General features: G+C 42.4%; 1 protein-coding gene across 1 annotated transcript in view; it reads right to left on the reverse strand.

Moving 5' to 3' along the window:
• The window catches only part of PDZD8 (PDZ domain containing 8), a 65,304-nt gene extending 43,715 nt beyond the window's left edge, over positions 1-21,589 (reverse strand). Inside the window, exon 1 of the mRNA XM_072995491.2 lies at positions 20,460-21,589. Coding sequence (XP_072851592.2) covers positions 20,460-21,340 — 881 coding nt within the window. The 5' untranslated portion in view covers positions 21,341-21,589. The remainder of the gene's footprint in view (positions 1-20,459) is intronic.
• Positions 21,590-25,182: the final 3,593 nt, after the last annotated feature.

A 25,182-nucleotide genomic window follows, 5' to 3' on the forward strand; every position in this document is an offset into this window, starting at 1 on the left:
TATTCTGTATACAAGTTAAATAAGCAGGGAGAAAATATACAGCCTTGTCATACTCCTTTCCCAATTTTGAACCAATCAGTTGTTCCATTAAGAACTTGCCATCGTTTGCTGTGGTCCACACAGTCAAAGGCTTTTGCGTAGTCAAATTTGCTGGCATACTGAATGTAGCACCTTAACAGCGTCATCTTTTAAGATTTTAAATAGTTCAACTGGAATGCCATCACCTCCACTGGCCTTGTTGTTAGCTGTGCTTTCTAAGGCCCACTTGACTTCACTCTCAAGGATGTCTGGCTCAAGCTCAGCAACTGCACTATCTGGATTGTCCGAGACATCCAGATCTTTCTGGTATAATTCCTCTGTGTATTCTTGCCACCTCTTCTTGATGTCTTTTGCTTCCGTTAGGTCCCTATCATTTTTGTCCTTTATCATGTCCATCTTTGCACAAAATGTTCCTTTAATATCTCCAATTTTCTCAAACAGATCTCTGGTTTTTCCCTTTCTGTTCTTTTCCTCTATTTGTTTGCATTGCTCATTTAAGAAGGCCATCTTGTCTCTCCTTGCTCTTCTCTGGAAGTCTGCATTCAATTTTCTTTAACTTTCCCCATCTCCCTTGCATTTTGTTTCCCTTCCCTTCTCTGCTATTTGTAAGGCCTCATTGGACAGCCACTTTGCTTTCTTGCATTTCCTTTCTTTGGGATGTTTTTTGTTGCTGCCTTCATCCATAGTTCTTCAGGCACCCTGTTCACCAAATCAAGTTCCTTAAATCTGTTCTTCAGTTCCACTGTGTATTCATAAGGAATTTGGTTTAGATTATACCTGACTAGCCCAGTGGTTTTTCCTATTTTCTTTAGTTTAAGCTTGAGTTTTACTATAAGAAAGAGAGATTACTTACCTGCAACCATGGTTCTTCAAGTGGTCCTCTGTGAATCCACACAAATGGGTTTAGACTGCGCCTGCGCAGGACTCTTTGGAATATTCTAAAATATTCTAAAATAAGTGATTAATAGTACGTTGCCCCAAGATGCGCCTGCTCCGTCTGCCCGAAATACCTCAGTTCCGAATGTCCACCACTGTCAAAGCTCTGACCCCCACAAAGCTCAAGACAACAGGTGACGGACAGCGGGGAGGCTGGGCAGGATGTGTGGATTCACAGAGGACCACTTAAAGAACCATGGTTACAGGTAAGTAACCTCTCTCTCTTCTTCGTGGCCTCTGTAAATCCACACAAATGGGTGACTAGCAAGCTCACTTACCGGAAGTTGGGCTATCACGCCAACAACAAAGTTAGCACAGCCCTTCCAAAACGTGCTTCCTTCTTGGCCCTGAGTGTCACAGAGGTGGACAGTCTGGACCATGTGGCTGCTCGGCAAATGTCCAAAACATCAACAGCATGCAATAAGGCAGATGAAGTTGCCATTGCTCTCATAGAGTGTGCCTTTAAGGCTTCTGGTGGAGCTTTGCCAGCCAGTTCTTAGGCTAAGGTGATAGTAGACACTATCCATCTAGAAACTGGCTGTGAAGAGGCAGGAGAGCCTTTATGTGCGCCATGGAAGCATATGAATAACCTGTAAGAAGTGCGGAAGTCCTTAGTCCTGGATGTGTAAAACGCTAAAGCACGACGAACATCCAAGAAATGTAGCATGCACTCAACGTCTGAAGAAGGATTAGGGAACAATGCCGGGAGAATCAAAGGTTGATTAACCTGAAAACTTGATACAACTTTGGGAAGGAAAGACATCAGGATACAAAATTACTTTGTCCGGGTGGAATTGTATGTAAGGGACATCGGCCCAAAGGGCAGCCAATACACTCGCTCTCCATGCAGAAGTTATTACCACCAGAATCAGTGGAATGAAAGGAGTCGAAGGTCTCAAACGGAGGACGAGTAAGAGCTCGTAGGATGATTTGCAGGGACCACTGAGGCAATGGAGGCCGAAGAGGTGGGCAAATGTTACTTAAGTCTCTCAAGAACATCTTGAGGGTTGGGTGTGAGAACAGGCAAGACGCTTCCGAATCCACGGGTTGGTAAGAGACAATAGCAGATATATAAAGTGTAGAAAGAGCCAAACCTTGATCAAATAAGTAATGCAGAAAGATGAGAAGAGTATTCAAGGAAACTGGAGTAGATAGCAGATCTCTAGAGGCGACAAATTTGGAGAAAATATTCCATTTGTAGGAATATAAAAGCTTGGTGGAGGGTTTTCTGGCTTTGTCCAGAACTTCTGCTATGTTGGAAGAATCCTCCAAGCTGCAAGGTGGAGAGACTCTAGATCTGGGTGGTTGATCTTACCGGCATCTTGTGTCAGCAGAGACGGAAGGGGAGGCAATCTGAGTAACTCAGTTGTCATCATCTTGAGTATGGTAAGCCATGGTTGCTGAGGCCACCATTGGGCCACTGGAATAGCATTGGCACATAGGTGACGAATCCTGACCAGTGTCCGCTGAATTAGTGGGATGGGAGAAACAGATAAAGGAGACCATCCTCCTAGTCCACCATGAAGGCATCTCCCAGAGGTTCTGCCCCTTCCCATTTGAGAGCAAAGCATGTTGCACTTGATGTTGTACTGAGTTGCAAACATGTCAATGTTTGGAGTTCCCCACTGATCGCAGATAATTGAGAACACGGAGTAGTTGAGCTCCCATTCATGAGTCTGGGCATTCATACGGTTCAGCCGGTCGACTATGTCATTGGAAAAACATGATGGTCATAACACCATTCCCAAAAATGGACTGCCAGATACAGAAGCGACAGCGACTGGATGCCTCCCTCCTTGTTGATGTAGTACATGGTCGTAGTGTTGTCTGTGACCACCTGAACTCCTCAACCTGCTATTAGAGAGTGGAAGGCGCAAAAAGCCTTGATGACTGCCAACGTCTCCAAATGGTTTATATGCAGAAGTTTCTGTGACTTGGACCACAGAGCATGAATTTTGTGAGGACCACAGTGCGCATCCATACCTGTTGGACTGGTGTCCATTGTAACTTGGACCATCAGTTGAATGGGCTGGAAGGGGCGGCCCATGAGCAAATATGGCACAAATGTCCACCACGTTAGCTGCTTTCCGAGCTCTGGTGTCACACATAATAAGCACTTGGTAGGTCTGTCCAGTAATGGATCAAATTGCGACTGGTACCAGGCCTGTAGAGAGAGCATTTTCAACCTCGTGTGTGGAAGGGCAGATGTAGTTGAAGCCATGAGACCTAGAAGATGTTGCGTGTGGTTGGCAGAAATCTTGGCATAGGGATGGAAAGGTCGGATTGCTCGGCATAATTTTTGAATTCTTCCGGGTGGGAGGAAGACTCTCGCGTTGACTGAGTCCAGACACCCACCTATATAGTCCATGACCTGAGACGGCTGGAGACAAGATTTTGCCACATTGACCCTCAGGCCAAGGTCTGCCAGAGTCTGAAGAGGGAGAAGGAGGATGCAAGCCTGCCACATCTGAGTTGGCAGTAGTCACACTTTAGATGAAGATTCCTCTGAAGCCACCGAAGGTATATCTTGTTCTGACACTGACGAAACTGAAGAACCCCTCAGGAGAGAAAGAGAATGTGACAGACGGTGTCCTCTCAATACCTGGGCTGAGGCTTGAAGAGACAATGCTGATGTAGCCTGTTTAGATGGATGGTGGACAGGCGGTGGTGCTGCCTGATGACGAGAGACAGAGGGGGTCAACGCTGAAGGGGCGTGAGGTCTCTTTGATGTGTGACTTACTTGTAGAGGAACGTCCTGACGTGAAACATGGTGCTTAGTTGGCTTCGGTGCTGGAATTTGAGTTCAAAACCTGCTCGATGCCGACGTCGAGGGGGAGAGGGCAATGGAGAGGAAGAAGAGGGTTAGATGTGTTGCACTCTTATGTCTTCCATACCCCTCGGTCTCATAATAAGGATAGATGTTGAACTCGTCATCCCAATATCGATGTCTATCACCTCTGCAATCAACCTCCACATATATAGGGTCCTCGTACTCAGACAGAACTCAACGCTGAGAGGGGTGAGGAAGAACAACCACTTCACAGCGTGGAGGGTATTGTCAGACTGGAGAGATACGCCGACGCTTGGTTGACTGCTTCCGTGGAGGAGAGTGCTGTGGCGATACCTCTGAATTCGATAGATGAATCACCGTCGTCCACCTGATAGACATAGGGCTCGAATGGGCAGAGGCCGGGCTGGAAATAATGTTAGCCTCAACATGGCCTTGGCTCGGAGAATGGCTTAGTATCTAACCCAAAGCCTGAGCCTGTGGAGGTGGTATGGAGGAGATCCCTTCAGAGAGGGAGTCAGGATCTGGTAAGTCTCGAGACAATTCCTCAAGTATAGGCGACGGAGGCAAAGCTGAGACTGGAGGAATTTCTTGGGTTTGAGCAGATTTGGAGGAATGTTTGTCCTTCCACTGCTTGCTAACAGTTTTCTTTTGCTTTTCACTTTCTGTAGATGGAGGTTTCAATATCAAACTCAATGTCGATGTCGAAGTCTATATTGAAGGCTTCTGCTTGGATGACTTAGATGAAGATCTTGGAGATGGAGTAGCTGATACTGATAACGCAGCAGGTTCAGGATTAGGGGGGTAGAAGGCGGAACCAACTCCATGGCTGCAGGTTTTGATGGGGAAAGTGATTTTTTCTAAAGGTAAGATCTAAGTCTCTGAAAGCTGAGCTTAAGGACTGGTTTGGTCAGTTTCTTGCACTCCTGACAGGAGTGAGTTTGATGCCTCCCCCCCCCCCAAGCAAAATAAACAGCGGTCATGGCTATCTGTGAAGGGGAGCCTACCAGCACACAAAGTACACCGCTTAAACGGGCCTAAGGAGGCCATAAAATTGGTTGAATCTGGGGAGAGGAGGAAGGGGATAGGGAAAGAAGACTCGCAGGAAACTGCTAAGGATTGTCTGATGTTCAAGGCAGGAGTCAGTATCCGAATAATCACAGTCAATAATCAAAGCAAGATTTTAATCCAAAAGGGAGAATCGATAATCAGTCCATAGGTCAAAAGCCGAATAATCACATTTAAGTCTGCAATTCAAAGAGGGAATCAGTAAACAATCCGTAAATCAAAAGCCAGGAGACAACGTATAATCAGAATCCCAAATCGTAATCCATAGACAATCCAAGATCAACATTTCCAGAAATACAGACAACAATAAAAAAAACCAGCCCAGAATCAAAACCAGAAAATTGGAAAAAGCACAAAGAAGTCTGATTGAAGCGGTGGCAAAAAGGAACTGAGGTATTTCAGGTGGGCGGAGCATTTGCGCCAAAGGGCAATGTACTATTATTTATTTTAAGCTCTAGAATATTCCGAAGAGTCCTGCACAGGCGCAGTCTACACCCATTTGTGTGGATTCATAGACGCCACAAAGAAGAAGCTAATGATCAGAGCAACAATCAAATCCAGGTCTTGTTTTTGCTGACTGTATAGAGCTTCTCCATCTTCGGCTGTAGAGAACATAATGAATCTGATTTTGATATTGCCTATCTGGTGATGTCCATGTGTAGAGTCGCCTCTTGTGTTGTTGGAAAAGATGACCAGTTTGTGATGACCAGCTTGTTCTCTTGACAAAACTCTATTAGCCTTTAGCCTGCTTCGATTTGAACTCCAAGGCCAAACTTACCTGTTGTTCCTTATATCTCTTGACTCCCTAGTTTAGCATTCCAGTCCCCTATAATGACAAGAACATCTTTCTTTGATGTCTGTTCTAGAAGGTGTTATATGTCTTCATAGAATTGGTCAACTTCAGCCTCTTCAGCATCAGTGGTTGGTGCATAAACCTGGATTACTGTGATGTTGAAAGGTCTGCCTTGGATTCATACTGAAACCATTCTATCATTTTTGAGATTGTATCCCAGTACAGCTTTTCCCACTCTTTTGTTGACTATGAGGCCTACTCCATTTCTTCTACGGGATTCTTGTCCACAATAGTAGATATGATAATCATTTGAGCTGAATTCGCTCATTCCTGTCCATTTTAGTTCACTGACCCCCAGGATGTCAAAGTTTATTCTTGCCATCTCCTGTTTGACCACATCCAGCTTACAAAGGTTCACAGATCTTACATTCCAGGTTCCTATGCAGTATTTTTCTTTGCAGCATCGGACTTTCCATTCACTTCCAGGCGCGTCCGTAGCTGAGCGTCTTTCAGCTTTGGCCCAACCACTTCATGTTCTCTGCTTTTCCTCAGTAGCATGTTGGATGCCTTCAGACCTGAGGGGCTCATCTTCCAGCATCATATCTTTTATCCTTTTGTTTCTGTCCATGGAGTTTTCTTGGCAAAGATACTGGAGTGGCTTGCCAGTTCCTGCTCCAGGTGAATCACATTTAGTCAGAACTCTCCACTATGACCTGTCCGTCTTGGGTGGCCATGCATGGCATAGCCCATAGCTTCTCTGAATTACTCAAGCCCCTTCAACACAACAAGGCAGGAATCCATGAAGGGGGGCTTATCAGTTACCATTGCACTAAGTTGTGTGGTGAGGTATAAGATATAATACTATTTTTCTATTCCTTGATTGCTGAGTTCCAATTTTGATCACATTTGCAAAAATATCTATGTTGTTATCATTTATTATTATTATTTATTTGATTTATACCCCGCCTATCTGGACTACCAGACCACTCTAGGCATTCATGGTCAAAGGATTCTTAAATCTTAAATAGAACTTGCTATCTATTATCTCCTGATTAGATTTGAGTACAGATTATTGTAGAAGAATTTCATCCACAGTGACAGCAGTGAACCTACACCTTTCTTATGAAATCACTCTTAATGCCTGCTAATCTCAACTGTCTCTCTGTCAGTATTATATCATTGAAATAATCTCACATGTGTACTTCCACTGACCTCTTTGTCAAAGGGAATATTGAATGACAGACTGCATAACAAGACCTTATGATGAAATTCAGAACAAATATGTTCTCCTTACACAGAATAGCATTTCTTCAAAAACAACTTGTACTGTACACAAATTCAATGTTAACTCACTGTATTTTAAAAACATATTACCAAGGTAATGGGCTCATAATAAGAGATTTCTATAGTGACCTAATAACATAAGATGTGACTATTGCAATGAATTTTGCATGAGACCAGCTTTGATAATTGTCCAAATGGAAGTATCTGTTGCAGCCTTTGTGGGTATGGAATGCCAAGAACAAATTACACTAACATTCTAGAACTAAAGCAGTCTGCTAAAGTTAAGATAAAGGTATCTGAATACATTCACACTGCAGATTGTGTAATCTTGCCAAGATGTTACCAAATATATTATTGCTGTTTAACCACAGAGGACAGAGAAGAATTCGACACATTTTCTATACTGAGCTTCCAATAAAGACATTTCATTCACATAAAGCAGATTGTCAATTTAATGTAAAATAATTCTAGAGTTTTATGTAATTTAAGATTGGATTATTTCAGAAGAGGAAGAAAAAGATTTGCCGGTTTGGGCAGATCCATTTCCCATCGAGCAACAACAAAATGTTCAAAACCTGTTCTACAGCTAAGTTTAGGTGAACTATAGTGCCTAAAAGCATTGGGCTGGGTTGTCCCCACTCTTTTCTGCAATTCAGTTCCTGAAGGCTTCTCCCTCTCTCTCTCTTGGCTCTTTTGGCACTTAGTTCAAACCTTGGTGTATCATTTCTACCTTCCTCACTGGCACAACAGGCAGCATTCTAATGGTGTTAACTAAGGGTATGTATTTGTTTTGTTATCTTGTGGTTTTACCTCTTTCACTGGTAAATGTGCTGTGCTCATTTAACACATATAAAACAAGACCAGTTTCACATCTATATTCATGAGCAGACATGGGCTATTTGTAGTCCTGAGGTACCACAGGTGCCATGGAAGCTCATTCCCTCCCTCAGAACTGGCCAGTCCACTCATTATTTGCCGCATGGTGCTCGGCTCCATTGCCGCTGTGCCAATAGTGGAAGGAGCCCAGCTGGCTTTTCCCCGCCTCCCCATATAGCCAACCACTCATCAACTGAGCAGGAAGACTCCCCATCCCGCCAAATTGGTCAGCTGTGCAGGGAGGCAGGGAAGAGCCATCTGGGCTCCTTCTGCAATTGGCATGACAACAATGGAACCAAGTGCCATGAGGAGAATGGCGAATGGACCAGCCAGTTCTGGGGGGAGGGAATGGGTTTCTGTTTCATCTATGGTGCCATGATTTATATTCATATGCCCAGAGTGTGAATACAAATGGCCCATCTCTATTCATGAGCCGAATCTGTAGTCACTTATACTCCAAAACCAAAATTATTTCCTCTAATTGTATTTATCTGAAATACCACAAATGCCTAATCAATGGTCCTCTAAGCTGACTTTCATACAAAAATTAGCACAATATAAAGATAACATATAAAATAAAGCAAAATAAAATTAACAGCAAAACATCATATTTAAGCATACATAGAAAGCATGAGCAGTAAACTAGGTGCTCAAATAAACATCAGATTAATATTTGATCCAGGCACCTGTAGTAAGTGGTCCATAAATCATAATGCTGACACAGAAAAAGGACGTTCTCTGAATTTACACAATAGAATAGATTCTTGGAGCTGGGACTCAGCTGAGAGTCTTGATAGTTACATTGAAATATTAGAGTAGATTGACCTTCAAATGTTGCAATCACACATCATGAATCTTCAGGAGACGAACCAACACTTCTAAAGTGTATTTAAAGACAAACTAGAAACATTTTGTTCAAACACAGAATCACAGAATGATGGAGCTGGAAGGAGCCTATAAGGTAGTGTTTCCCAAACAGTGTGCTATGGTGCTGAGAAACCCACCCGGGGGCACCACTAATTCATCTCATCCTTCCTCCTCCCTTCTCCCCCTCCCCCAGTATTGTACAGAACTCACCTGCAGTTTCTTTGGTGTTTGTTCGTGATGAAGAGAGGGATCCCTGGCCCAGGACAGGGTTTCCTGCCCTCCTGTTCGCAAGGGAGCCTTCCTGCCCACCCCCACAAAAAATGTGTTTTCTCCATTTTTCTGGGAGCTACTTCTCTTGGAGAAGTCAGGCCACAAGGGTGTTTCTCTTTTTCTCTTAAGTTATCTATATATAGCAGTGGTGGTGAACCTTTTTGGGCCTGAGTGCCCAAACTGGGGGGGACAAACCAGCGGGTGGCAGGCGTAGGCAGAACCAGAAGTGGCAGCAGAAGGGGGAATCCCAGGTACGGAGGTGCCTTGATACCCCACTCCAGATCTGCCGCCAGTGCCAGCTGCTCCGGATCCTGGCCTGCCACCTGTTGAAGTGCCAGCTGCACAGATGCAGCCGCCTCCTGAGGTTTGGCTGCAAGGGGGGGGGAGTAGTGATCTTACGGCTTGTGTGCCCGCAGAAAGGGCTCTGCATGCCAGCTGTGGCAGGTGTGCCGCAGGTTCACCATTGCTGGTATATAGCATAATCTCTGGTTCCATCTAGAGGCCAATCCTGGTAATATACCCTGGGAAGGTGTATTCATGTGGGGTTTTCTTATTGTTATTATTTTTTTCAACCAGTGGATAAGTGAGACCACAGGTACCGATCCTGTGGATACGGGTGTCCTACTGTACTGGGAAGCCATAGTCAGTAGCAAGTAACCAAAAGGGAGCTGTGAGTGAAAAAAGTTTGGGAACCACTGCTACAAGGACATCAAATCCAACCCCCTGCACAGTGCAGGAATCAAAGTTAAAGCATATCTGACAGAAGGCTGTCTAACTTTCTCTAGAATGGCTCCAGTGCTGGAGTGCTCACCACCCCAAAAGATAATACAAAACTAATGACAGAAATACTGTTGCATAGTGCAAGAAAATTCGTAACTTCCATTCTGTTCCTAACCAACCAGCATGTTTGCATGCCCTCAAGAATCATGGCAGGTACTCTTGATTTGTTTGCTAGAAATTGACCGAGTTATAAATTTTCTTATACTAAGCAATAGGATTTCAAGTTAACTAGTATTTTCTGAAATAGTTGAAGTCTGCCCAAATTTAACAATCCAATCTGGATGTTAACTCATGCTAGTTATATATGCCTTGGAAAGTTTTGTTTTGTTTTGTTTACAAATGAAGTCATACATTGAAAGCAAAGAAAAACTGGTAAAAGGAACACTAAGTCAGAGATGCCATGTGGGCATCCTGATGTAAAGCTGGACACTCTAAATAAAGCAAACATCATCCATGCTCCTAGAGCCATCAATCAACTCCATATAGCAAACAGTATTCCAGCTAGACTAGTTATAATACCAGCTCAATAGCCAATTATGTCACATGTCAAGCACACCATCATTTTAACTAAATTGGGCTTCAATTCCTTAGTGCTCATCAGACCCATTACCCACCTGGATCAGAAGAAAAAGAGAAACAGATCTGTCTAGCATCAGAATCCTCGTGACATTTCACTTCAAATCCCACAACCTCATCTAGCAGTTTCATTGAGATGATGAACAACATGTAAGGCAGATCCAACCCTATCCATCAAAAGCAGAAATGCCACAAGGCTGATCAGAATGCTCCCAGTACCATGCTCTGGAATATTCTGCTAGGTAGGAAAAGAAGCACTGTGTCCCCCACTGTGTCTTCTAACTAGATAAGCCAGAAGAATATAACAGAAAATTGTATCAGGAGCTGGCTGTATCAAACGTTATTTTTATAATCCACACAATTAATCTATTTTTATATAGTACCATTTGTAGGCTGCCTTTCTCCCAATGATGGCATTAAACGTTTCTATGAATTTATTCAAGTTCTTCCCAAGGCAAATATCCATACAGAGAGTGTGAAGGCTTACTGGGAGAGTACACTTCTGGGAACATCACTACATCATGATAGCATCAGCCCAGCACCAGCTGAAGCAACATAATCATCTTTAATTTGTTATTTCACTTTTACCTTAGAGCAGCATTCATGACCCACAATTTTTTTCCTTCTAGCAACTCCAGGATGTTAAAATAGGCTGATGGATAGTGGGTTGCCAAAAATCATCAAATGAGCTTTGTGGCAGAATGGGAATTTGAGCACAGGTTACTCCAGTCCTAATCTAGCACTAATCATTACATCCCATTGGTTCAAATGATTTTGAGCAGGATTACTTTATGATTGCTATTCACTCTCAGTGTAATCTGTTTCTCAGGTATCCTATGTGCTCTTGAGTCTCCTCCCAGTGAGATTTTCAACCCTTGTTCCATACTATTTAGTTTCTCTTTCAAAAGTTTGTGTATGACATTTCAAATCTAGACCATAACACACAACTATTCTTTTTTTCTTCTTCTTAAAATGGACAGTGAATGAGTTGATCTCAAGACCTTGTTTCAAGATACCAATCACTATAAACCAGTGTTTCCCAAGCTTGAGATTCCAGATGTTCCTGGACTAAGACTCTCAAAAGCCCTAGCCAGCACACATACTGGGCAGGGCTTGTAAGAGTTGCAGTCCAAGAACATCTAAGTCTCCAGGTTTGAAAATCACTACTATAAACACAGACTAAGAGAGCCAGATTGAAAAACTAGTATACAGTAATTCAATTTGAAAAATGACCTACGTACATTAAAAATGTATTTCTCAAGAGAAACAGGAAAGTAAAAATCAGTTTTCCTTTTATGTAACAAACTACTGCCTTGTTAGATATAGAACTCCCTCACTGATTTAGCTATGCTAAGCAGATTAGATTAGATATCTAATGGATGAACTCGCAAGACCTTGAATTAGAAAACATAACAGCTGTCATACTATTGATGCACAAAAACATTTTCATAGAACCAAGTGCCAAAGTAAGCAAAAAGCAGATCAAACCTACATTGCAAGATGCTTTGGGGCAAATGTAGATAGCAAATGCGAGGGGCTGATAGAGGAAAGATAAGAAAGCTGTGGCATTAGGTAACTGCATGGAAGCTATGGAACAGATAGCCAAGGAAGCAAAGGTTGCAGCATTTCCAATACTGACTTGAAAGAAAGAGCAAAATCTCTGTTAGAAAGTCTGCACTCATGTATATTTGTAACACAACAAGCATACTTAAATATCTTTACTGACTAAACATTATTGGAAATTTAAGTCACTTCATTCATTTCACTGGACATCCACATGCTTTAATCTGGGTGCTGGGCAGACAATTATACACTACATTCATTCAGTTACATTTATATCCTCAAGGTAGTATACATAATTCTCCGTTCTCCCTTTAGCCTCATCATAAATCTTTAAGGTAGGTCAGGTTTGTGAGTACATGACTGGCCCAAGGTACCTAACAAATTTCATGGTCAAATGGAGATTAGAACTCAGATCTTCATGATGAAAAAAACTATGCATGAAGAAAAATCACAAACCAGAATTTTGTTTTACTATCAGTGAATGTAGCATTCCAGTCTGCATTTTCATTATTTAATAAGTACACAATTTAACTGAATGTATAAAAAGCAGAGCCCCAAATAAGATTCTTCTACTCCAGCATTTTGAAAGTTTTCCAAATCAGTTACAGTATTTCTTTTTACTGAAGCGGAGTTTTTGAAAGGAAATCAGCAATGTTATCTCACTTTTGATTTCTCCATAATCTTCCCTGGGCAGCTGACACATATACTGTACTGGCCAAAATTAGATCATCCACATCCATCTCCCAAAAGAACAAGATTCAATCAAGTCCTATCGCAGTAGAAAGGTCTGCTGATTCAATCACCCACATCTCATGATCAGTTTTATCAGAAACTACTGAAAGACATGACAAATCAGAAGAAATTGTTCTGAGCAAAGAAAACTTTGCACCACAAGATCTTGATTCCATGCTTTGATGAGAAACCCAGTTAAAATATGAAATGAAAACTTTTTAAACTTTATCATGGGATGTGGAAATAAGTGTTGGGATGCTACCACTCCAAAAATCCATGAAGATTAGTTTTCCTATTATTGTTTCCTTGTCAGAGCCTCCTCACTCTCTGTCAACATTGTTAACTACATTGTCTCTCTTCTCTTCCATTCATTTTGACATTTTCAAAAAGTATATTCCACCATTCAAAGAAGCTTAATAAAAGGACAAAAGTTCCAAACAAATGAAGACAAATCCAGCAGTTCTCATGTTAGAAAACTTTTAACATTAGCAATTTAAACAGAGGGGAGAATGAGAAGTGTGAAGAAAAGGCAAGCAGAGTCTTGCCAGTATGTAGTAGACAAGTAAAGATCACAAGGGCCATAATTTTACAGTTCTTGAGTTGATGTTCCGGTGCCACAATACATTGTTCATCTCCCTCTCCTTTCACAGGTGTAGAGAGATGTCTAATTTTTGCAACGTTGGTTCCAGCTTCTTCAGAAACCCTTATAGCTCTTGTCTCCCCAACAGAATTCCAATACAGTACTGGTGGAAGAAAAAACAACTCTAGCATTCTGTGAGCCTATCAGGGGCAGATGAGGGAAAAAGTGGATTCTATGAGATAACAATCCTCCCATTCTACTGACACACCTCTGGAATCTGGGAAAGACCTAGTATTGGTATCCAGAATTACTCTCTCTCTCTCTCACTCACACACACACTATTACAACAAATGCCAGAGAAATAGCTAAAAAGGGAGGGGGATTAGGGGAAGAAAAACATCGCTGACAGGAGTTAAGACAAAAATGATCTGCACAATCAGTTTAGGGAATTCATGGCCACATGATATTTAAATATTTTTGAAATTTTGAAAGAATGATTAGATCAATTGATCATAGCAAGTCTTTCTATGGCTACTACTTATAATGGTTAAACAGACAACTTCCAGGATTAAAGGAAAATGCCAGCCAAATAAGATTTGTTGGAGACCAACAGGAGAGGGCTATTGCCTTTGTGTGCTACTTATGTGACTTCCAGAAATATATGACTTTCCACTGTGAGAAACAAAGGGCTGTTTTACTAGCTTGATCATTAGATTCCTCCTGTAGGGCAATACTGACTGTATGTTCTATTTTTCTCTTTCTGCAATTAGTAAAAATGCATTCTTTCAACGACTTATTTATAGAATCTCTCATAGCAACATACCAAACTTAGAAGAGGCTATCAGAGCATAAACCTTTGTTTATCACCTTTAATACCATAAATGAATGCCCCAGAGAACATAATGCCATGATTTTTATACATTTTTTCTCTTTTTGTTAAGTATATTTGTCCATTTTCCTAGGCATCATATTTCTGTGCTAATTAGTATATCCTCAGGCAAATCACTTAACATTTGATCCAATCCTTAATAAATGATAGTTAATAAGGCCTACACAAATTATGCTCAAAGGTGATCTCAAGATATTTTTAAAATACTAATCCTAACTCCCTACAAAACAGAACCGCAGAACTGATTATAGCATCAACTGATAGGCCATTGTTTTCCATCCATAAACCACTTACAATCCACATATGTGCAACTTGCTGACTTCATTTAGGTCAAAGTTGCCGTAAGTAATCTTAATGACACTTTCTAACCTTTCCCTCAAAATATATGTCTTAAAGAGTTATCATGATATAAAAGCATTTTTCTCACCTTTTTATATGACTTTTTCACACAAGCGCTGATTCCAGTTACTCTAAGCATTTCATGGCTGCTTACCACCTAAATCATATTTGTTGTATTGCATGAAGAACCGGCAAATATATGAGTAACTTGAGATTTCCTTCACTATTCACTGTTTCCAGATTTTCCATCTCTTGAAGGGGTATAACATATTTTCTTTAAAAATAATCATATACTATTTCATTCCTATCATTATGACTTCAGTTTCCCTTCACTGTGTCCATGCAAGTGCCTTCTTAAAGTGGAGTTAATGCCACTCTGCTTCTCTTCAATCTTACTAATTTGTAAACAGGCTGCTATTACTCCCACTGTTCTGCATACACTTGTACTACAAAAGATACAATAAAATTTTCTTCACACACACTATCTGAGTTCAAAAAAACATATATCCTTTTCACATACAAAATGAGTGCCAAAACCTTGAGATACATATGTACATAAACAAAGCACTTGTGTGTGCACGTGGAGGTAACCATTTTTAACTTCTGGCAGCAGTTTCCCACAACTCATGAAATGCCCCTCTGGAGGGCCTCTAATCTTCACATAGGCTTTCCAGAGGAAGCAAATTTATGACAGAAAGGAAAACATGCAATACTGAAGTCTATAACACAACAATGTATGCTGTTCTGGAACACAAACAGTATCATCAGTGGTTAAAATACATGGTAATCTTCGCCATATTTATATTCCTTTCTTTCAAAAATATCTTTAAGCCAAATCAGAGTGTGATTCATCAGATATCATGTTATTAGAGTATGACAGATAGTGTGACAATATAATTCAGAACAGTTTTACTGCACAGATGTCTAGGAAAAGTAAAAAGTGTTACAATTTTAATAGTATTTTGATGAAAGTGCTGTGTTTATGAAAAGGACACTAAATTTCCCCCTCTCTCACTACAGGCCTGCAGTCACTCATTTTAAAAACCCAGAATAAAATAAACAGCCCACTAGCACATTTAAAAGGGGGCCTTACAAGCAGCCCATTACTCCCCTTGCAACACTGCACACACTGGGGAGCTGAAGGAAGCTTGCTCACATTTCTTTCTTTCCCAACCTCTCTTTCTTTTATGTTCCCAATTGCAGCAAGTAAGACTGAAGCAATCAGAATAAGATCTTGACGAATCCCAGGAAGCTGGAAAAGGAAAGGAGGTAAGCTCTTGGCCACCAACAGGAGAAATATCTAGTGCCACGTAGAACATGTAGTAGCTTTTCCACCAGAAATTGTCCAGTCCTACCTACCCACCCAAAGAATGCAGGATTACAACTGCTAAAAACAAATCAGTTAATTTCCTACATGCCAGGGAAAACTGCTGTTAATAGAGAGAATAATCTCTGAATAAGAATACTTCCCTCTTTGATACTAATTCCAGACATATTCTTAGCATAAAGTTTTGAAAACATTATTTTGGTTTGAGTTACACATTTATTTTTGGAGACTGTGCCTGAATTATGGAACACGGTTTCATGAGAAGCCCATCTCACTTCCTCATTGTTTACCTTAATAGAGGAAGGCATTTAGTATATTATTTTAACTTCTTGTTTTTAATTATCTCTGTTCTTTGAATATTTAAACACTGTGATTCCTAGTGTATTACAAATATCATTGTTAGCTGCCTTGAACTTGTAGGAGAAAACTCAAGATGTAAAATTAAGAAATTAATCAGTTGCTGTTCCAAATGTAAGAGGGCACATTAATACAGTAGTTTAACATATTATGACTTACTGTACTGCTAAAAGACCCTACTAATAATAATGAGAGAAGCAGGAAATAACTTTTCAGTAGATATTTATGGAAATTGTTATTTCCATGTGTGTAAGGATAGCCCTAATAGAAATAAATGGAATTGTAATGTTATCCTTAACGCAAACTGAAACAGTAGAGAAACCTCTACTGAAAAGCCCCCACTAACTAACTTGGATTAAATATTAACTGAGAAGAAAAATACAATATCTTTAATATGGTGTAAATGTACAAATTGGTTTGTTTCCATTATTAGAAGAAAATAAAATTATCTGAGGTAAGAGGAGTTAGCATTAAACAGACAATAAATAACCTTTTCTTTTTAACTTAATAAAATACCATTTAGCCTAAAGGTATTATATACATAATAAAGGGGTGTTACAACTATCCCTTCTAAAAATTTAAACAAGATCCTGAAGTTTACAAAAATGTTTTCAATTGCTCTATGTAACCAATGTTATATAAATTCAGTCCACCCAAAATATGCTGAAGAATCCATGTTTCACTTCCCCCTGCAGATACACATCTATGAACTATCCCTAGACTAGGAAACACATGGCACTACAGATATTCAGGAATACACCTTCCATAATCTCTGACAGCTGACCATTCTGGCTAAGACTCATGGAGCTTAGGGTCCATTTATATTTGGAGGAACACAGATTTCACATACAGTACCTGCCTATAAACTAAAGACAATGTACAAAATAGCAACATAAATGCAGAGATACTGTCATTTCCTCCAAAAGAATGTCAGAGTATAGAGTGACTTCTCTTACTAGACTTTTGCAGGAAGGAACATCAGTAGCAAGAGGCACCTCTAGCAAAGGAAATATTTGTTCTTTCATCTACAAATAGCTTTAGAAGATTCAGTGGGAAAATATACTTTTTACTCCTCTGCAAGGCTCTTTGGTAAACACAATTACAAAGCTGGAAGAGTTTTTTAAGACATATAGTCCAACCTTTATGTGATTAGCAAACTAAGAGCTACAGCATCTCCAACAAATAGGTGCTTAGCCTCTATTCAACAACCTCCAATAAAAGAAACCCACTTGCAGCAAGTGCTTCCACTGCTCTTACCATTAAGAAATTTCTTCTAAAATTCAACTAAGGGTGTGACTACAATGACATAAAAGACAATAGAAAAAGATAACCAATCTCATTCAAACAGAATCGAAACCTGTGAAATGTTTTGAGCCAATTCAGTCTGTTTGGCTGGGATTGGTAATCTTTTTCTATGATGCTCCAAGAAAAATGACCAAGCCAATGCAAATCAGCCCCCTGCATCCATAGTTTTATCTCTCTCAGTCAGGCTTCTACCTTTTTTTGACACTGGATCTATTTGCATTGGTTCAGGTAGTGTGATCACTTGAGCTCATGCAAAGAAGTGAGTGCAGAGTTATTGGTGCAACGGTGCAGTGAGACAATGTAAAATACTGGGGGTGAGCGAGCTAAATCCTTGCAAATAATGTGATTTCCTTTTTTCTCGCCTTAAGGCTTGATGCCAGCAAGGAGAGAAGATGAGGAAATTGCCATTTGACCCTTGTTTACAACTTATCCTGTAGCTGTGCCTCTTGCAAATCGTGAGGGCTACAGGAGAGCTATGTTAAGGAGACATTAATTAGGCCCATTAGGAAGAAATTGAGCTTGGTGACAAATGATATTGGTAATTATAGGCCTGTCGCCAACGTTTTTTTCCTTTGCAAGGTAGTTGAGGGGGTGGTGGCCGATCAGTTGCAGGCTCTTCTGGATGAAACAAATGCCCTGGATCCGTTCCAGTCAGGCTTCAGCCTGTGCCACGGAACAGAAATGGCATTCGTCACCCTGTTTGATGACCTATTGAGGGAGCCCGACAGGGGCAAAATGTATTTGCTGGTCCTCCTTGATATCTTAGTCGCCTTTGATACCATCAACCACAGTATCCTCCTGGGGAGGCTCTCTGAGTTGGGAATTGGTGGCCTGGCTCTTGCCTGGCTCTGTTCCTTCTTGGAGGACTGTCCCCAGAGAGTGCAGATTGAAGAGAGTTTCTTGGCTCTGTGGAGCCTCAATTGTGGGGTTCCGCAGGGCTTGATAATCTCTCCAATGCTGTTTAACATCTATATGAGGCCACTGGGAGGGGTCATCAGGGGATGTGGGGCTTCGTGCCATCAGTATGCTGATAATACTCAGCTCTACATCTCCTTTTTTCCAACAACAGTGGATGCAGTTTCGTCCCTTGAGCACTTCCCAGAGGCCGTTCAGCAATGGATGCAGGAGAATGGGCTGAGGCTGAACCCGGGCAAGACGGAGGTCCTTTGGGTGGGTGCCGCAGGCATCAGTGGTTTGGGAAACTCCCTCTCTTTTTGGGGGGTGACTCTTACCACCAAGAGCGAGGTTCTCAATTTGAGTGTATATCTGGACCTGGCACTCACCATGGAAACCCAGGTGGCATCAGTGGTCCATTCCGCACACGTCCATCTTCGGCGGATTTCCCAGCTGTGTCCCTATCTTGATGTGGTCAATGCACTCGTAGTCTCAAGATTAGATGACTGTAATGCACTCTATGTGGGGCTGCCTTTGAGACTGACGCGCAAACTCCAGATGGTGCAGACTACCGTGGCCAGACTTCTTACAGGATTGAAAAGTTACTAACATATTTCCCCCACACTGGCCACCTTGCATTGGCTGCCCATTCACTTCTGCATATATATTTATTGGTTTTTTACTGTTTTTAAATTTGTAATGCCATCCAGAGTAGATCTTTGGTTTAGATGGGTGGGGTAGAAGTCCAATAAAATAAATGAAATAAAAAATTAACAAGCTGCAAACAAGGCTGTTTGTCAATTTCCTCATCTCTCCCTGTATGGCCAAGTTAAAAGAATATTTTCTGGGGAAACCCAACTTGAACTTCACTAGTGAGTCAATTTGAATTTTTTTTTTTTTTTGCTGTGTAATTATACCTTAAATTGTTGTCACAAAACTCTTGTCCTGCCTTCTAGGACAACAAAAAGTAAGTCTTTGTCCTATTCTGTGCACTAGCCCTTAAACATTCATTTCTGACAACCTCATGTTAGCTTCCAGTGATCGCTGCACTTTTATAAAGACACTTAACAAATTATCCTTGTCAGCTTTATCTGCACTTTTCCTGATCCCATTTTACCTTTTGAAGACTAGGACATTTGCCTGCTTCAACATCATGGTGCCTTACCTGCAAGAGTTCTACAGAACTTTGCTAAGAGTTCTGTGAGTACATACACAATTTTCTATAGTACATGAGAATGTGAAAAATTTGACCAAAAGTTAATTCAATTAAGATATATGAGTATTTCCTAACTAGGCTTTGTGAGACTGCATCACTTTCTTTCAGGGGAAAACAAGAGACAAAAAACTAACTTTAACTTTGAGCCATAAATCTACTATTCTATTCCTCTTCCCTAATTGTCTTTTTTTTTCCTGCTGCTGCTGCTAGCATCTTTCACCAGCATTGGTTGCTCACATTCTCATTGGACAATTGTTTGGCTTTGTGCCACTCCTTCTCTTCAGAAACCCACAGAGGTTTTGGACTCTTTTCTGTATTCATGTTGGGGAATGAGTCCAAGGCATTTGTACCTTTCATCTTCCCAAGACTATATCAGCCTTCATCAAAACCAAGGTGCATGTTTGGCTACACTCAAATTCAGTAGTTCACAAAATAAGTTCAACAGACAGTAGACCAAGAAGCTGCCAAATGAGCAGTGATCTGAACTTTCTTTACAAGTACTGTATAGTGTGACAGCAGATGGGACATGGGTCAGTGATACCGTGCAATGCCTGGCTAATATGCAATGCTTAACAGTTATTAACCCTTTTATGTGAATGCAAACAGAGCTCACCTTCCTGTTTTCATTAAAACCTTCAGAGATTTTTTACATATTCCCCAAATGCCCCTATCAAGTTCTGTAATTTCAAGGGGGCAGCTGTGTCAGTCTGTTGTAGAAAAAGCAACCAAAGTGTCTTCAAAGTGTCTTAAAGACTAGCAAGTTTTATTTGGCAGAATGTTTTGTTGGCTGCAGCTATTTCATCAAATTCAAGGTGATGATGCCTCTGATGAAGTGGGCTACAGTCCACAATTTATGCCAATCAAAACTTGCCACAAAACTCTGCTGCTTTTTCATATTCCTTAATGTTACCCTTCTGCCTCCCCACCTCCAAGGAAAAGTTACCTAAGTGGGACGTTTTTCCCACCAGGTAGCACCTTACCTGATCTTATAGTGAGGTAAAGTATGTTTTCGCTTAATAACTTTCTTGAATTGACTGACAATGATAGAAGTAAGTTGTGGCAGGGGCCTCCCTTCAAACTGTGACTTGACTTCAAGGTCGATTACAGGTTCATCAACAAAGCTGAAGGACCAGTGTGTGAAGGGTAACCGGGTGAAGACCAGCCTCAGCCGACCCACCACCCTAGAGATCTTGGCAAAGAGATATGCTGACTTGCCAAAGACAAGATCAGCATCAATGGCCAAGTGGAAGCCACCGCTGTACTCAATGTCAAGCTCAAAGTCCAACTCCTCAGGACAGCCATCCTCACTACAGGTCACCGGCCTCAGGATCTTGATGTTTTTAAAAAGGGGCACGAAGTTACCAAGTGAGACATCACGGAGGCTGAGCCCCTCTAGCACCTTGCCTGTCATCTTGGTCTGGAGCAGCTCCTCAAATTCCACCTTGATCTTTTTAGTGACCCAGTGCCGGACAAAGGAGGTGTCCTTGAGCTCCCTGAAGAGGAAGAGGCAGATGGCATTGAGCCAGTAAAGGGTCTCCTCCGTGCACTCCACGGAGGAGCAGGAGGACTCCTGGAGGGCCGGGAACGTCTGCCTGGCGTTCTGCTCGGTTTTGGAAGGGGACTGGCTCGGAGCCGAGCTCGAGGGGGACGTCGCCTCCGGCCCGACCCCAACGAAGCCAGCAAAGTAGTCTTTGAGGCTGGAATCGGGCACCACTCGGGCATTGAAGGCGCTGTCGCTCGGAGTCGGGCTCGCCCTCTGGGGGGCTTCGGGGCTCTTCCGAAAGAAGAACAGCATCTGCAACAGCAGCGTGAGGAAGGCGCCCAGCAGAGCCGACAGCAGGATTCCATACACCGGCAGCATCGCCTCGCCTCCGCGTCTCTCCCGCTGCCGCCTCAGACCAACAAACGCACGGACGTTGACCAGCCCCCGGGGCCCTCGCCGCTTCACGTCACGCCGCCCCCGACGACGACGACGCTGCACCTGCCAGCGCCACCCCTGCCCCGGCCGTCTCCATCTTGCGGGCAGCGACCTGAGGGAAACGGCCACGGCGCTCTTGTCAGAAGGACAGCAAAGCCTTCGGTCGCCGCCGCCGCCGCCGCCGCCACCTCCTCAATCCATACCAGGCAACAAGCCGCCGCCGCCGCCACGGCGCGTACAACTCCTTCCTCCTCCGGCCCTTTCCCCGCCTCTGCACAGCAGCACCAGCACCGGCGGCATCCGGGTCTTTCCGCCTTTCCCTTCCGCCACCCAGTTCCCGAGGAGGCGAGACCAACTGTCACTTCTCTCCTTGCGCTCCCCCTCCTTTCTCTGGACGGGATTGGAGGAGCCGGGGAGGTCCGGTGGGACGCGTCACAGGGCACGCTCTCCCGCGCACTGATCTCATAATACTGCGGTGGGAGGGAGACGAAGAAATGGAGGGTGCGCATGCGCCACCTCTACCTTTAACGGCTTTTGTAGGGTAGTGCTGTGTGTATGGTCCAGGGCTGGCCGGCCCGCAGATTTCGGGTTGTAGCAGGACAAGAGCCTTCGATAATGACGTTGCAGGAGGGTAGATATATATAAATAAATATGTCTGAGGGTTAGGGTGAGTTCCACCTCCCCACCATTGTAACATAGTTTCCACGTGAAGAGGTGGGTGGGAATAGTATTTTGTTGTTCAGCGTATTTCCATGTAAACGATGCCTGGAAATCATAACAAGAGTCTGGAATAGCACCCACCCCTCCCCCTTTTTGCAGTTGCATAAATGTCTCTCGGTGCTCCTTGCCAACTCCCAGTCTCAGCAGAAGAATAAATTACAGCCAGGAGTGGCTGCTGCCCTGCACCAGCGGGATCCCTTCTTCCCCACTGTTCGTTCTCACCTCACTGGAAATAGCTCCTCTTTGTTCATATTAGGGAGCTGACTGATTAGGATTCTTGGCAAAATGTTTCTGAGAGGGGAAGTAGCCTAATCATGTTAGCTAGTTGCGGTAGTGTATGTGTAAGTATATTCACTTCATGGGCTCTTGTCCAGGAAAGCTTCTTGTGCCAAGTAAAACCAGTTTATGGCGGCAGAGGTCTGTTAGTTATTTTGGATAAGATACTGTGGGATACCTTGCAGTTGTAGACAGGCATATATTGGAACCACAAAACGCAGCATTCACACCAGAATCAAAGAACATGAGAGACACTGCAGACTAAAACAACGGAAAAATCAGCAGTAGCTGAACATGCCCTAAAACAAGCTGGACATGAAATTCTATTTCAAAATACTGACGTACTGTACTGGACAACACCAGCAATCATTATGTTAGGCTGCACAGGGAAGCCATTGAAATCCATCAACATCAACAGAGCTTCAACAAAAAAAGAAGAAAGTCTAAAACTCAAGGCCTGACTTCCAGCACTGAAAAATACAGCCTGCAAAAGGTCAACAAACTCTACCCAGCCATAAGGATCAGAGATCATTGCACAAAAAAGACCAGCTAAAGACACCCATCAATAACAGTGACAGATAATCTCTCCCCCTTATCACAATACATCCACAACAAAAACACGCTGATCACCATCATCACCCATCTCCTGAAAAGGACAAAAGCTGTTCCCACAGCTATAAATACTCAGCCACCCAACAAACATCAACAGAGCATGGATAGAGTTCCTACTCCTGTTCCTCTGAAGATGCCCGCCACAGAGACTGGCGAAAGGTCAGGAAGAACAACCTTCAGAGCACAGCCAAAGAGCCCGAGAAACCCACAACAACTATACTCTGGGTACTCAGTAGGTGCCCAGCTTGCACTTTACCAAGAGGACCATTTCAAGAACGATCGAACTTGGAGAGTTGCAATGTTCTACACATTGGCAGAAGGCACAGGAGCTAATGTTGGACAGAGTCCAGGGAGACCAAATGAGCCAGGGAGAAACTGGGTATGAGTTCATGGACACACGGGCATTCCATATATGCAGGCAAGCAAACATGCTTGTATTCACACATCTAAAGTGCAACTTCAGCAGAGAGGGAACACAGATAGGACCCTGATTCTCCATCTCTGAGATGGAGGCAGGCAGGGGTGTGCTGGGTGGAGGCAATCAGACCCCTATGTGGGGCAGTGCCCCATTTCCCCAATGGGCCAGCGTCCACTGAGGATACATCTATCTATTTAAAATAAGGAATGGCTCCTCAGAATAAACCATTTGAAAGGAAAACTCAGGATGGAGCATTTGGAGCAAACTTTTTTCCCCTTCATTAGAACAAAAACAATAGCAACAGGAGATTTACTGGGCATGACAGTGGTTTCTTAGAAATGTCATAGCAAGCCAAATCAAAGGGCTTGTGCAATGATGGCATGCCATACCTCATAAATGCAGAATGCAGACCATATCATATTGTAGTCTATGAATTCTGCAGACCAATTACGCAGAGCAAAATCAACTGCTTCTTGTAGCAGTTAGTAACCCAAGAATGCCCCGTAGAGGGCTTTGCTCTGAATTCAGTGAAGCTTACTTCTGAGCAGATATGTGGATATTGTACTAGAATGTAGATAGTGCCTATGTGGGGAGGGAATAAACAGATTTTCATTGGTTGCATTAATGATATCCAACAGATTTGAAAGCAAAACTGAGTATAAATTATGCAAAGTCATATATTTCTCCAAATTAATGGATCCTGACAAATTTAAAAGAATATCTTTTTAGGCTATGCTTTCAGGCCGCATTTCGGTCTTTGAATGCAAGTGGCATTGAAATCATTGAGATTTAGTATTGAGCAGTGCACTGGATAAGAGTGCATTCAGAGATTTCCTTAGGGTTTTTCACATGTAGACTTAGAAAGGCTCCTGCTCCTCCGACTCTAATCTCTTTATTTGTTTTATCTATTTTGTATCTTTCTTCCATATTGCCTTTATAAGTATGTTTGTATTCTTATATGGCAATTCCTTTCTCTCCTAAGAAATGGGTTTTAAAAAGTAGTACATATAGATACAGTGGTGCTTCAACTTAACGAACTTAATTGGTTCTGGAACTCTGGTTGTAACTTGAAATGGTCGTAAGTCAAAGCACCATTTCCCATAGGAATGCATTGAAATGCAATTAATCCATTTTGGCCAAAGGAAAAAAATCACCAAAAAAAAAATCACTGTAAGACCCATCGGAAACGCAATTAATCCCTTCCGGCCGAAGGGGGGGGGGGGGGAAGAAAAGCAAACAAACTGTGCAACACCCATTGGAAATGCAAAGAAAGCAAAGCAAAAAGCAAGCAGATTGTGCAAGACCCATCAGAAATGGGGGGACCCAAAAAACAAACAACCCCCCCAAGACCCATCACAGCACAGAAACATAAACCCGCCAGCCCAAAACCATACTGCAAAACCCACCCAGAACAGTTTTTAAAAAGCAGAAAGCAGCATCTTACCTTACCAGGCAGTCCGAAGCCTTCTCCGATTGCACTCATTCTAACCGTTGGGGCAAAAGAGCTACAAAGAAGCAGCCTCTTCACCTACCAACTGTTAGCAAATTCGAATTTCCTGCCTTTTTCCCCTGACTTTTTCTGTTCGTAACTGGAAGCTCTGGCCGCAAGTAGAAGCAAAATTTTGTGGCTGGGGCTGATTATAACTCGAAATGGTCATAAGTCAGGACGTTCATAAGTCAAGGCACCACTGTATATAGTATGCAGCAGCAAGCTGCACAGTGTAACAAATTTGGGTGCAAGGTGCAAAACAGCTCAGGA

The sequence above is a fragment of the Pogona vitticeps genome, chromosome 3, assembly GCF_051106095.1.
Source record: "Pogona vitticeps strain Pit_001003342236 chromosome 3, PviZW2.1, whole genome shotgun sequence".
Taxonomy (NCBI): Eukaryota; Metazoa; Chordata; class Lepidosauria; order Squamata; family Agamidae; genus Pogona; species Pogona vitticeps.